At 42.5% G+C, this 14,923-nt stretch overlaps 1 protein-coding gene across 2 annotated transcripts in view; it reads left to right on the top strand.

Moving 5' to 3' along the window:
* The window catches only part of oxnad1 (oxidoreductase NAD-binding domain containing 1), a 38,416-nt gene that overhangs the window by 1,836 nt on the left and 21,657 nt on the right, over nucleotides 1–14,923 (top strand). Inside the window, exons 2-3 of one of the 2 annotated variants that reach the window (XM_078538553.1) lie at nucleotides 6,762–6,825; nucleotides 14,623–14,729. In XM_078538553.1, the coding sequence (XP_078394679.1) occupies nucleotides 6,762–6,825; nucleotides 14,623–14,729 (171 nt within the window). Of the gene's footprint in view, nucleotides 1–6,758; nucleotides 6,826–14,622; nucleotides 14,730–14,923 lie in introns of both variants that reach the window. The other variant, XM_078538552.1, reaches the window with a different exon arrangement.

Genomic DNA, 14,923 nt, shown 5'->3' with positions numbered 1-14,923 from the left:
TCCAGACCCACAGCAATGTGGTTGACTCTTAAATGCCGTCTGAAATGGCCGAGCAAGCCATTGTTGTGTCAAACCGCTACAAAGTCACAAAAAAGAAATGAAACTGGAAGGGCCACCTGGCATCGACTTAGGCACCGGAAATGAGAATGGCAATCTCAGCCCTGTCAACCCTGCAAAGTCCTCCTTACTAACATCTGGAGGCTAGTGCTGATATTGGGCGAGCTGTCTCACAGACTAGTCAAGCAACAGCCTGACATAGTCATCCTCACAGAATCATACCTTACAGAAAATGTTCCAGACACCGCCATCACCACCCCTGGGTATGTCATGCCCCAGCGGCAGTGGAGGCACAGCTGTATACAATCGGGAGGGAATTGCCTTGGGAGTCCTCAACATCAACTCCGGACACCATGAAGTCTCATGGCACCAGGTCAAACATGGGCAAGGAAACCACTTGCTGATTACCACATACAGCCCTCCCTCAGCTGATGAATCAGTACTCCTCCATGTTGATCACCACTTGGAGGAAGCACTTGAGGGTGGCAGGGGCACAGAATCTACTCTGAGTGGGGGACTTCAATGTGCATCGCCATAGTGGTAGCAGCACTATGGACCAAGCTGGCCGAGTCATAAATGACATAGCTGCTAGACTGGGCCTGCGGCAGATAGTGAGGGAACCAACAAGAGGGAAAAACATACTTGATCTCATCCTCACTAACCTGCCTGCTGCAGATGCATCTGTCCATAACAGCATCGGTAGGAGTGACCGCCGCACAGTCGTTGAGATGAAGTCCTGCCTCCACATTGAGGATGCCCTCCATCGTGTTTTGTGGCACTACCGCTATGCTAAATGGGATAGATTTAGAATAAATCTAGCAACTCAAGACTGGGCTTCCATGAGGCACTGTGTGCCATCAGTTGCAGCAGAATTGTACTCGAACACAATCTGTAACCTCATGGCCTGGCATATCCCCCACTTTACCATTACCATCAAGCCAGGGGATCAACCCTGGTTCAATGAAGAGTGCAAGAGGGCATGCCAGGAGTACCAGGCATACCTAAAAATAAGGTGTCAACCTGGTAAAGCTATAACAGAGGACAATTTGCATGCCAAACAGCATAAGCAGCAAGTGATAGGACTAAGTGATCCCACAACCAACGAATCGGATCTAAGCTCTGCAGCCCTGCCACATCCAGTCATGAATGGTTGCGGACAATTAAACAACTCACTGGAGGAAGATGCTCTACAAATATCCCCATTCTCAATGATGTAAGAGCCCAGCACATCAGTGCAAAAGATAAGGATGAAGCATTTGCTACGATCTTCAGCCAGAAGTGTAGAGTGGATGACCCATCTCGGCCTCCCCTGGAGGTCCCAGTGTCACAGATGCCAGTCTTTAGCCAATTCGATTCACTCCACGTGATATTAAGAAACCGCTGAAGGCACTGGATGCTGCAAAGGCTATGGGCCCTGACAACATTCCGGCAATAGTACTGAAGACTTGTGCTCCAGTACTGGCCGCGCCCCTAACCAAGCCGTTCCAGCACTGGTATCTATCTGGTTATGTGGAAAATTGCTCAGGTATGTCCTGTATACAAAAAGCAGGACAAATCCAATCTGGCCAATTACCGCCCCATCAGTCTACTCTCCACCATCAGTAAAGTAATGGAAGGGGTCATCAACAGTGCTATCAAGTGGCACTTACTTAGCAATAACCTGCTCACTGACACCCAACTTGGGTTCCGCCAGCTCCTGACCTCATTACAGCGTTGGTTCAAACATGGACAAAAGAGCTGAACTCCAGAGGTGAGCTGAGAGTGACTGCCCTTGACATCGAGGCAGCATTTGACAGTGTAGCATCATGGAGCCCTAGCAAAACTGGAGTTAATAGGAATTGGGGAAAACTCTCCGCTGGTGGGAGCCATACCTAGCACAAAGGAAAATGGTTGTGGTTGTTGGAGGTCAAGCATCTCAGCTCCAGGACGTCACCGCAGGAGTTCCTCAGGGTAGTGTCCTCCGCCCAACCATCTCCAGCTGCTTCATCAATGACCTTCCTTCCATCATAAGGTCCGAAGTGGGGGGATGTTCACCATTCGTGACTCCTCAGATACTGAAGCAATCCATGTCCAAATGGAGCCAGACCTGGGCAACATTCCAGACTTGGGCTGACAAGTGGCAAGTAACATTCATGCCAGGCAATGGCCACCTCCAACAAGAGAGAATCCAACCATAACCCTTGATGTTCAATGGCATTACCATCACTGAACACCACACTATCAACATCCTGGGGGTTACCATTGACCAGAAACTGAACTGAACTAGCCATATAAATGCTGTGGCGACAAGAGCAGGTCAGAGGCTAGGAATCGTGCGACGAGTAATTCACCTCCTGACAACCCCCCCCCCAAAAAAAAAAGCCTGTCCACCATCTACAAGGCACAAATCAGGAGTGTGATGGAATGCTCCCCACATGTCTGGATGAGTGCAGCTCTCACAACACTTACGGAGCTTGACACCGTCCAGGACAAAGCAGCCTGCTTGATTGACACCCCATCCACAAACATTCACTCCCTCCACCACCGACGCACAGTAGCAGTGCGTACCATCTACAAGATGCATTGCAGGAATTCATCAAGGCTCCTTCGACATCATCTTCCAAACCTACACCACCACCATCTAGAAGGACAAGGGTAGCAGATACATGGGAACATCACCCCCTGGAAGTTCCCCTCCCAAGTCACTCACCATCCTAACTTGGAAATATATCTCCGTTCCCTCACTGTCGCTGGGTCAAAATCCTGGAACTCCCTTCCTAACAGCACTGTCGGTGCACCTACATCACATGGGCTGCAGCAGCTCAAGAAGGCAGCTCACCACCACCTTCTCAAGGGCAACTAAGGATGGGCAATAAATGCTGGCCCAGCCAGCGAAGCCCACATCCTGTAGATGAATTTCTTTTTAAAAATGGCTTAAAAATTCTGTAACCGAAGATAGTGAAGAGGCAGTGGGAGGATACTACAGACATCGGAGCTGGAAGAGCAAATGGCATGCAAGTTTGAAGGGGTTGCAGAGGTAGGTAGAGAATGAGATTGTGCAAGTATTCGTAGATGAAGATAGGAAATTTGAATTCAATGCATGGAGGGATTGGGAAATAGGGATTGGCACACTCAGCAGTAAATTACTTTTGCAGTAAAATTTTTATACTAAATTGAGTAAATGTTACTGCCAATGAATTGCATCTCACAGGTCAGGGGGTGCTGGCCTCAACCAGACGGTGCTCCATTGCCACCGCTTGTGCTTTGGGGTTGTTGTATCTTACACTCAAAAGTGCTTCTTGGAATAGAACATTTCCCAGTTTCCTAAATTGTGGATAGAATAACCAAGGCATAGTTCCTTCTGTTATTACCTAACAATTTTCCTGCACTATATGGATTTTTCAGCTCAACACGAGTCAATCCAATGGCCTTTGAATGTGGCTTCTAATTTATAAATGGTGTAAGTATTTTTAAGCCATGATATTGTTTTGAAATCATTTTTGTACCTTTTCATTTGGGACCTTTGCAAGCAATATCAGAATCATGCTCCTTCCATTAGCCCAGGATAGGCTTCAGTGTAGATTCTAAATATTAAATAACAGTATGCTAACCTGCAGCACTACATAGCCCTTCATTAATAGTTCTCTGGAATGAAACTCAGATGTAGAGTTCTGAAAATGAAATTTTTGTCATTTTATTTATGAAATTTGCAGTTCTAGTCAATTCTCTTCTCGCATCTGGAGGATATAGGGACAGAGATATTTTAAATGTGTAGTTTTTAATAACACAACTACATGAATATAGAGAATAACAATAGCAAAGGAAATAGTACTTGAATTAAAATAGCCTTGTTATTTAATACTAACCAATCTTAGAGCATAAATTATAGGTCGAGAAAGGGGTTTCAGGCCATCGAATGCGTTTCCTCCAGATGACATGTGACTTACCCTAAAAACAGGTGCTGTCTGATTTATTTAATCTTCCGCATCACTACAATTGAACTTGGCGAAACCTCTCCCTTTTCCAAAGTCTTGAACCTAAGGTAACCAATTATCAGGTATCATTCCATCATTGGAATTACCATAATTTGGTTGTATTCCACAGATGGCATTTACACGTTCCAACATGATAGTAACCATTGTGTTTCATAGAGTATGTCTGTACTTTTCCATATAATTTTCAATACTTATGTATAATTTAGTGATTACTGCTCAGCAATATTCCTGTGTTAAACTGATGGCCTGTCTGCCTGTTCCAATTATTCACTGTTTGAAGAACTGAGTTTTTGAGATTCAGAATGAACCAAATGGGTTTTATGGTCACTTTTTAAAAAGAAACTTGGGAGTTCAAATTCTCAAATTGCCACGATGAGATTTGAATGAGTCGTGTCTGGATTACTAGTCCAATAACATAATCACTGTTGTATTACACACACCTCACCTCATCAACAACTCGCCAAATTCCTCAGTCCACACCAGGAAAACCGGTTAACTGGTCATTTGACTTAATGTCTTTTGAGATTTTAAAATTAGTTGTCAGTCGTGGCTCAGTGGGGCAATCATGTCCTGAGTTGGAAGGTTGCGGGTGCCACTCCAGTAACTTCGGCACATGACCTAGGCTAACACTGAGGGAGTGCTGCACTGTTTGGAGGGCCCATCTTAGATCAAACCTTAAACTGAAGTAGATGTAAAAGATCCCATGGAACTATTTAAAGAAGAGCAGGGTCCTGGCTAGAATTTATCCCTCAGTGAGCATGTTGACCTTTATCTCAGGGGCATTGGGCTCCAAAAATGGGCAAGTGATGCTTTAGTTGTACAGAGCCTTGGTCAGACTCCATCTTGAGTACTGTGTTAAGTTTTGGGTACAAAATCTCAGGGAAGATATATTGGTCTTGAAGGGGGCACAGTGATTCACTAGAGTTATCATAAGTTAAATTAAGATAAACTTGGCCTGTTTTCTCTTGTGTTTAAATGTAGGGTGATATAATTGAGTTGTGTAAAATGATTTGATAGAGTAGATGCACAGAAATTATTTCCCATGGGAATCCAGGACAGGAAAGCATACTTATAAAGTTACAGGTATGCTATTTAGGAGTGAAATAGAGAAGAACTTCTTTCACACCAAGGATAATATTAAGTCCAAAAATGACTTTCCAAAAGGCTGTGGATCTGAAAATTGACATTTTCAGGTCCCTGAACAAAAGATTTTTGTTAGGTGGGGGTATCCAGGGATATGGAGCAAAGGTGGGTAAATAGAGTTCAAGTACAGATCAGCCATGATCTAACAGAATGTCGGAACTGACTCGAAGGCCTAAAAAATGACCTATTTTTGTTCAATGTTCCGGTATGAAGCTAAATATTTTCTTGGCGGTAAATGTTTGGTATCAAGAAGAACCTAGGAATTTACGAACACACAGAATAGGTGCAGAAGTAGGCCGTTTGGCTCCTGGAACCTGCTGTACCATTCAGTAACATCATAGCTGATCTGTTTGTGTTTGGAGTTCCATATTCCCATCTAGCCCCAATAACCTTTGATTCCCTTGCCTAACAAGAATCTATCTACCTCTGCCTTAAAAATGTTCAGTGATCCTGCCTCCACTTTCTGAGGCAGGGAGAAAAAATTTCTCCTCCTTTCTGTCCTATAGGGGCGATCCCTAGTTCTGGACTCACCCACAAGAGGAAACATCCTTTCCACGTCCACCTTGTCAAGACCATTCAGGATTTTAGATACTTAATCAAGTCACCCCTCACTCTTCTAAACTCCAGTGGAAACACACCCAACCTGTTCAGCTTATCCTCATAATACAACCCGCTCATTCCAGGCATCAATCGAGTAAACCACCTCTGCCTCCAGTGCATTTACAACCTTCCTTAAATAAGGAAATCAAAAATGCACACAGTATTTGAGATGCAATCTTACCAATGCCTTTTATAACTGAAGCATAACACCCTTTAGTAAGTTGTATTTTCATGTTTTTTATGTTGCTTAAATACAAAACTACTAACTTGTAAACTTACTGAAATGATATCCAAGATATGGGACTGCAACTCATAGCCGGGAACTGAAGTTTTTGGTGTAAAACAAATCTTTTATGTTGGCTGCCTTAGATGGTCACAAACTCATTGTTTTAGGAAATATTTTGCTTTCAACTGTGTTTGCATGAATGTAGAAAAATGTTTTTCTATTAAATTATACTTTTGTTTGAGAAGTAAAATAATTTATACATTCCGCCCCCCCCACCCCTCCTGCCAAATCCCAGGTGATGTTTTTCCTGTGGCTATATTGTCCAGATTCTGAATACCATGCATTTTGTAGCACCTTATAACTTTCTTTGAATATCTCAGTGCTTCACAATCAGTTAGCTACTTCCGAAGTACAGTTACTTAAATCAGGAATGATCTCTCAAACAACATAAATACGTGATCTTGTCATTCACTTTTGGTAGAGTTGGTTGAAGTTGTGTTACGCTTCTTTAAATAGTGCCACAAAGTCGCCTTTTATCCAGCAGAGAACCAGATGGGGCCTTGGTTTAATATCTTATCCAAAAGACAGTGTAGCACTTTCTCAGTATTACACACAAGCGTCAGCCAAGGTTGTGTGTCCAAGTCTATCTATGGCTTAATTGCAAAGGCTTGGTCATAGGATAAAGATGAATATAAATAAAATTGTTTCCATTTATTAAACGCATTATTTGTAAATTAGTGCATTGTGTTTGATTTTAGCAGGTTTATGTCATCAGTAAGGAAAACAAACCATCTGGAGAGAACAGTCAACAATTTCCGCCAGGAGGTCGGTATAAGTAGCTTATTGGCATGAAGGGGAAAATTTTGCATGTTGCAGGACATGTTGAATAGATTTCAAACATTTGTGATCTTTCTAGCATCGAAGTCAATGCTATTCTTTAGTATTATGTTTTACAAGTATTTTCAACAGGGCATTGAACAACTGCAGCCACCTGACATCACAACAGAAGCATACAGCCACCATCAACTTTTCACATCTCTGCTATTTCATCACTAGCTGTCACCTTTTGTCCATTGTATGTGACATGAAGGCCAGTTCATGTGATGTTGATGCAAAGATTTCAAAGAAACGCTTATTTCAAAATTGAACACAAGATTTCTAAATGTTTCATTTTATTTTACATTGAATTAAAACAGGAAATATTTCTTGACGGCAGAAATATGATGTCTGTCTGATGGAATTGTTGACATTTTAGTGCAGGGATTTTGTGAAAATTAAATAGAATTCCCCAATGACTATACAGTTGATGTCAAGGTTAATTTTACATGGAGAGTTACGAATCATATTGCATATAATTGCATTGAGATGGTTCATTTTAACTGAGTATTTTTGAACTATCTGTTTTATTGCACAAACCCTTGTTATAGTATTATGATCTATGTATTTGAATTTCCAGTTATTAGCTGAAAGAATGACATGTCACCATTTCATGTTTTAAAAACTTTTACTGTTAAATGACAAAAAAAAAATCACTTGAGTAACTATAATTTCTTATGTAGACAACATATACTTTAAACTACAGAAATAAATGGTTATTTTCACTTATCCATCCATGGAAATACAGATTTTACAGCAAACCTTTCACAGTTGCTCCCAGCTTCCAATGGGTTGCTTCCTTTTTACTTTCCGAGCCGGGTAACTCTAATCCCAGAACCGCCTTTCACTGTGAGGGTTATGTCGTAGATCCAGTCCTCTAGCTCTAAGCGAGGCAAATCTTCCAATCTCCTTTAAATCCTCTCAAACTGTCTTCAATCTGAGCGCAAGCTCCACCTGTGCTCTACATAGTGAACGATAGAGTCAGCGTTTACTCTGCCTGAGGTACAGGCCTGGCTATTTCTATCTTTTGCTCTCACCCTCCCATTTGGCTACAGACCAAACAAGACAAAAACTTCTGCCTTCCTGTGATATGCCTGGGTTTATAGGAAAACCTGCAACCTGATCTCAAAATGGCTTCCTCTACCCTCTTCCCCATGGCAACAGGAAACACATTAGCTTTGTATCAAAGTAGAAATGCAAATCAATTGTCTTTAATTCAATCTCCTTTCATCTTGGAAGTAAACAGATAATTTACAGCACCACTGTTCATAACTGAAAAGCTTTTCTCTTTATAATGTGACATTCTGGGAATTTGGAAGATTTGGGGTTTATACATATATTCAGTACCTGCTGGCATTGGCTGCAGGGGATGGGGTGGGGCAGGTCCTATGGTGTGTGGGGGGGGGGGTCAGTGCTATAGTTACCCAGGAGTTAGAAGTGATTTTAATTCTCATAACTTTTCCTAGGTGGCTATTCTGGTAAGATAGTCAGAAAGGTCCAAAGTCTCTGATTTAAATTGGAGTATTGGAAGGTTCCCAGTGCCAGATAATTGCCCATCAAAATTTTGAACTTCCTGGGAAATTCTCGTGCAGTCTTAGTGTGGGGACTTCAGTTCTCTAGCTCATCTTCTGGGGTGCCTCCTGGTCTGACTATCACCCCCTGCCCCAACTCTTGGAGATTGGAAGTTATGGGCCCAAAGTTTAAACTTCCTGCATAAGTACAGCGGATTTGTACATGTCATGAATTCCTCAGGGTCCCAACGCGTATCATCTTAAGGTTAAATGTCCAGCTCTCCTGATGACATTGTGGGTGGAATCGTCTAGTCTAACACAGAGACATACAGGCTAGAAAGTTCCAGTTTAGGATTCTATTTTGTGCTGAGTTAGCTACTTTGTTAGATGATCAATTGGAGGGTCACAAATTAGCTTGGCACCTTTGGACTAACAAAGGGAAAAGTCAGCAAAAAAATCTAATCTTGGTTGTGCATTTTCCAGCTGGAATCACTGAATAACATTGTGTAAATGTTTGGTGATATAATCAGGTTTAGCTTTGGAACCCTATCCTTGCCACAAGTTGAGTAGGCTGTTGAAAGTCAGATGCATAAAGAAACATTGATCCAAAGAAGAGATGAGGAGGAGTGACCAAAAGCTTAGTCAGAGGTGGGTTTTGAAAGGGCTTTAAAGGGAGCAAGGTAGATGAAGAGACAGGAGTTTAGGGATGAGATTCTTGATGGAGGGTAGTAGAAGGCTGAAGACACAGCCACCAAGTTTATGTTCAGTCTAGAAAACTCGCTTTGTCTTTTGACTAGGCCTGTTAAAGTCTCTAGCTCTTGCTTTGTTCTCACTACGAGTGTGGTGTCATCAGCACACCTGAGATTCCATATACCACGATCTCTTATGATGCAGCCATACCTCTCTGATAAGTCTTTCTGCACCATCCTCATCTTCAAATAGCATGTGTATCAGAAGCCCTGTCTGACTCCCTTCTCAGACTGGAATTGGTTTATATGCACATCACCAACTCTGACTCCTGAAGCAGTTCTTGTATAAGGATACCCAAATTCCTCTGAACACCAATATTTAATCGTTCTTTGGTAAAATTGATTTTTTAAATGACAAAGTGACATGCTGTCAAAGATTTTCTTTTTGCACTCATCAGGACCGATGATGGAACTGTCCTTTGTAAACAGAACATGTCCAGACATTGTGCCTTTTCAACTAACCAAAAGCTTGGGGATAGTCATTCCCCATGGAAATGCCTTGACCAATCAGAGTTGACCTGCCTGGCTTGAATTTAAACTAAAACTTGGCAGTTAACTATTCTTGGTGCATTCTGCATGACAACACCTCAACCAATCAGAGTCCACTTGCCAACTAATCAACACTGCCTTCTCATGAAGTATAAATTCTTATTCCCTTTACAATTGGTATTTTTGCAAATCTGTCCTGATCAATGCAAGATGATAAGCTTCAACTGCGTGTCTCTTCTCTTTTATTCAGCAATAATTAAGTTCTGTGCTGTCAAGCGACTGTTTTACCAAAGTGAATAACCCCTCATTTCCCCACATCATACTCAATCTGCTAGCAACCTTCTTGCTCTCTCCTTATCTCTTTATAGACTCTTTGTATCGTCCTAATAGCTTACTTTCTCACCCAGTTTTGTATAATCAGAAAACTTGGATGCGTTATACCTGTCCCTTCATCTAAGTCGTTAGTATAGATTGTAAATAGCTAAGGCCCCAGCAGCCAATAAGTAGCCTGCTAACCCAAAAATGATTTGTTTATTCCTACTGTTTTTTGTCCTGTAACTAATCTGTTATGCATGCTAATATATTATCCTTATCCCCATGAACCCTCCTCTTGTACACCAACCTTTTGTGTGATCTTATCAAATGCCTTTTTGAAAATCCAAATATACTACATCCACAGGTTCCCTTTATCAACCCTGCTAGTTACATCCTCAAACATGATTTCCCTTTAGTAAAACACTATTGATTCATATTATGAGTTCCTAACTTCCCTGTTCACCACTTCCTTAATAATGGATCCTAGCCTTTTCCTAACACCATAAGACATAGGAGCAGAAATTAGGCCATTCGGCCCATCGAGTCTGCTCCGTCATTCAATCATGGCTGATAAGTTTCTCAACCCCATTCTTCCGCCTTCACCCCGTAACCTTTGATCCCCTTACCAATCAAGAACCTATCTATCTCGGTCTTAAATACACTCAATGACCTGACCTCCACAGCCTTCTTTGGCAATGAATTTCATAGACTCACCACTCTCTGGCTAAAGAAGTTTCTCCTCATCTCTGTTCTAAAAGGTCTTCCCTTTACTTTGAGGCTGTGCCCTCGGGTCCTATCTCTCCTACTAATGGAAACATCTTCCCCACGTCCATTCTATCCAGGCCTTTCAGTATTCTGTAAGTTTCAATCAGATCCCCCCTCATCCTTCTAAACTCCATCGAGTATAGACCCAGAGTCCTCAAACATTCCTCATATGTTAAGCCTTTCATTCCTGGGATCGTTCTCGTGAACCTCCCCTGGACCCTCTCCAGGGCCAGCACATCCTTCCTGAGATACGGGGCCCAAAGTTGCGCACAATATTCTAAATGTGGTCTGACCAGAGCCTTATAAAGCCTCAGCAGCACATCCCTGCTTTTATATTCTAGTCCTCTCAAAATAAATGCCAACATTGCATTTGCCTTCCTAACTACCGACTCAACCTGCAAGTTAACCTTAAGAGAATCCTGGGCTAGGACTCCCAAGTCCCTTTGCACTCCAGATTTCTGAATTCTCTCCCCATTTAGAAAATAGTCTATGCCTCTATTCTTCCTACCAAAGTGCATGACTTCACACTTCCCCACGTTGTATTCCATCTGCCACTTCTTTGCCCATTCTCCTAAACTGTCCAAATCCTTCTGCAGCCTCCCCGCCTCCTCAATACTACCTGTCCCTCCACCTATCTTTGTATCATCTGCAAACTTAGCCAGAGTGCCCTCAGTTCCTTCATCTAGATCATTAATGTATAAAGTGAAAAGTTGTGGTCCCAACACTGACCCCTGGGGAACTCCACTAGTCACCGGCCGCCATCCTGAGAAGGACCGCCTTATCCCCACTCTCTGCCTCCTGCCAGACAGTCAATCTTCTATCCATGCTCGTACCTTGCCTCTAACACCATGGGCTCTTATCTTACTGAGCAGCCTCCTGTGCAGCACCTTGTCAAAGGCCTTCTGGAAGTCCCAAGTAGATAACATCCATTGGCTCTCCTTTGTCTAATCTACTCGTTACCTCCTCAAACAATTCTAACAGATTTGTCAGGCATGACCTCCCCTTGATGAAACTATGCTGACTTTACCCTATTTTATCATGCACTTCCAAATATTTTGAAATCTCATCCTTAATAATGTACTCTAAAATCTTACCAATGACCGAGGTCAGGCTAATTGGCCTGTAATTTCCCGTCTTTTGTCTCACTCCCTTCTTTGTCAGGGGGGTTACATTAGCGATTTTCCAGTCCTCTGGGACCGTCCCCGACTCCAGTGATTCCTGAAAGATCACCACTAATGTCTCCACTATCTCTTCAGCTATCTCCTTCAGAACTCTGGGGTGTAATCCATCTGGTCCAGGTGATTTATCCACCTTCAGACCTTTCGGTTTTCCTAGCACCTTCTCCTTGGTAATGGCCACCATACTCACCTCTGCCCCCCGACTCTCTTCAACTTTGGGGACGTCACTCGTGTCTTCCACCGTGAATGCTAACGCAAAGTACCTATTCAGTTCCTCCGCCATTTCTTTGTTCCCCACTATTACTTCTCCAGCGTCATTTTCCAGCGGCCCAATGTCCACTTTTGCCTCTCTTACCCTTTATATATCTAAAAAAACTCTTGCAATTTTCTTTTATATTACTGGCTAGTTTACTCTCATATTTAATCTTCTCCCTCCTTATTTCTTTTTTTAGTTGTCCTCTGTTGGTCTTTGGAGGCTTCCCAATCCCCTGGTTTCCCACTGCTCTTCGCTGCATTTTATGCTTTCTCTTTAGCTTTTATGCTGTCCCTGACTTCCCTTGTCAGCCATGGTTGCCTTGTCCTCCCTTTAGTATGCTTCTTCTTCCTAGGGATGAATTTTTGCTGTGTCTCCCAAATTACTCCCAGAAACTCCTGCCATTGCTGTTCCACTGTCTTTCCTGCTAGGCTCATCTCCCAGTCAATTCTGGCCAGCTCCTCCCTCATGCCTCTAGTTGCCTTTATTCAACTGTAATACCGTTACATCTGATTCCAGCTTTTTCCTCTCAAATTGCAGGGTAAATTCTATCATATTATGGTCACTTTCTCCTAAAGGTTCCTTCACCTTAAGCTCCCTTATCAAATTTGCCTCATTACACATCACTAAATCTAGAATTGCTTGTTCCCTAGTGGGCTCCACCACAAGCTGCTCCAAAAAGCCATCTCGTAGACATTCTACAAATTCCTTTTCTTGGGATCCACTACCAACCTGATTTTCCCAGTCTACCTGCATATTGAAATCCCCCATGATCACTGTAACCTTGCCTTTCTTACACGCCTTTTCTATCTCCTGGTGTATCTTGTGCCCCACATCCTGACTACTGTTCGGAGACCTGTACAAAACTCCCATTATGGTTTTTTTTACCTTTGCGGTTCCTCAACTCTACCCACACAGATTCTACATCATCTCACTCTGTCATTTCTTGCTATTGATTTAATTTCATTTCTTACTAACAAAGCAACCCCACCCCCTCTGCCAACCTGCCTATCTTTTTGATAGGATGTATATCCTTGGATATTTAGCTCCCAGTCCTGATCCTCTTGCAGCCATGTCTCCGTGATGCCCACCATGCCATACCTGCCAATTTCAATCTGCGCCACAAGCTCATTTACCTTATTTCGTATACTGCGTGCATTCAGATACAACACCTTCAGTCCTGTATTTCCCGTCCCCTTTCTCATTGTCGTCCCTTTATCTGATGTGCTTGAAGTTAGATTCATAGCCCCTTCTAAACACTCTGTCCTATTTTGTGTTCTGGAGACTTTAATAGCCTCTCCTGGGCTCTCCTTTCTTTTCAGTTTTTTCATAATTTTCCATGAAGTTGAATCCACCCCCCCCCCCCCCCCCCCACACACGCTAACCTGCTGCTCTGTTTCCCATTACTCATACTTCTTGGAGTTTTACCCTCCCCCCCCCCCCCCCTTTCTAGTTTAAAGTCCTGTTGACCACCCTATTTACCCTTTTCGCTAGAACATTGGTCCCAGATCGGTTCAGGTGGAGACCATCCCAACGGTACAGATCCCTCCTGTTCCAATATTGATGCCAGTACCCCACGAAATGGAACCCCTCTTTCCTGCACCACTCCTTTCGCCACGTGTTTACTTCCCTTATTCTCGCATCCCTATGCCAATTTGCACGTGGCTTGGGTAGTAATCCGGAGATTATAACCCTTGAGGACCTGTTCTTTAATTTAGTTCCTAGTTCCTGATAATCCCCAAACAGGTCCTCTTTCCTAGTCTTACCTATGTTATTTGTCCCGACGTGGACCACAACCACTGGATCCTCCCCCTCCCTCTCCAATATCCTTTCAAGCCGGTCAGAGATATCCCTCACCCTGGCACCGGGCAGGCAACATACCATGCAGGACTCTCGATCCTGCTTACAAAGAATGCTATCAATTCCCCTAATTCCTGACAACTCATGTCAGGGTAAGCGACCAATCATTTTAAGACTGAAATGAGAAATTTCTTTGCTCAAAGGACTGTGAATCTTTGGAATGCTGTACCCCACAGAGTTACGGAGGCTCCATCGTTGAATATATTTAAGGCTGGGATAGACAGATTTTGGCCTCTGGCTTTGAGGGACATACGGAGCAGGCAGGAAAATGGAGATCAGCCATGATCGTGGTGAAGCAGACTCAGTGGCCGTTTGGCCTACTCCTATTTCTTGTGTTCTAAGAAATTGCATCTAAATTGTCATGAGCAGATCTTGCAGTAACATGTTGGAAATGTTATATTGGTTTTATTTGGGGGTGGGGACTCTTTAAGCATATGTGGAATGACAACATTCAGTATGGCATACTTATCTATACATCGCATTAAAAAAGTACTTCATATCCAATTACATAGGAAAATGCAAAAATAATGTGGGTTATGTACAAAAACATTTGAAATCTGCTATTGGACATGTAGAGGAATTATTCTTGGTTCCCAGTACAATAAACTTCATTTTGTTTAATTTAGATGATTGCTCAAGCAAAAGTCTGTGGAATAGTTCATGAATCGGAAACAGTTAAAAGACTACGCCTTGTTGTGATGAACAAAGATTTTGCCTTCAAAGCAGGACAGTGGTAAATATTCAAATTAACATTAGAAGAGTATATGTTTTAATTACCTGTAATCACTTCTTGTACATTGTGAATTCTTTAAATTCAAAGAACATTTAGCTTCACTGTCACCATACTGTGTACCAGGACTATCGGTGTGTAACCATCAGAATGCTAACTAAAGTTGGTATATATTCCTTCAAAAAATAATGTTTATA

The sequence above is a fragment of the Cetorhinus maximus genome, chromosome 3 (genome assembly GCF_964194155.1).
Source record: "Cetorhinus maximus chromosome 3, sCetMax3.hap1.1, whole genome shotgun sequence".
Lineage (NCBI taxonomy): Eukaryota > Metazoa > Chordata > Chondrichthyes > Lamniformes > Cetorhinidae > Cetorhinus > Cetorhinus maximus.
Note: the sequence above shows the minus strand (reverse complement) of the source record. Positions and strands in the feature narration are given on the sequence as shown.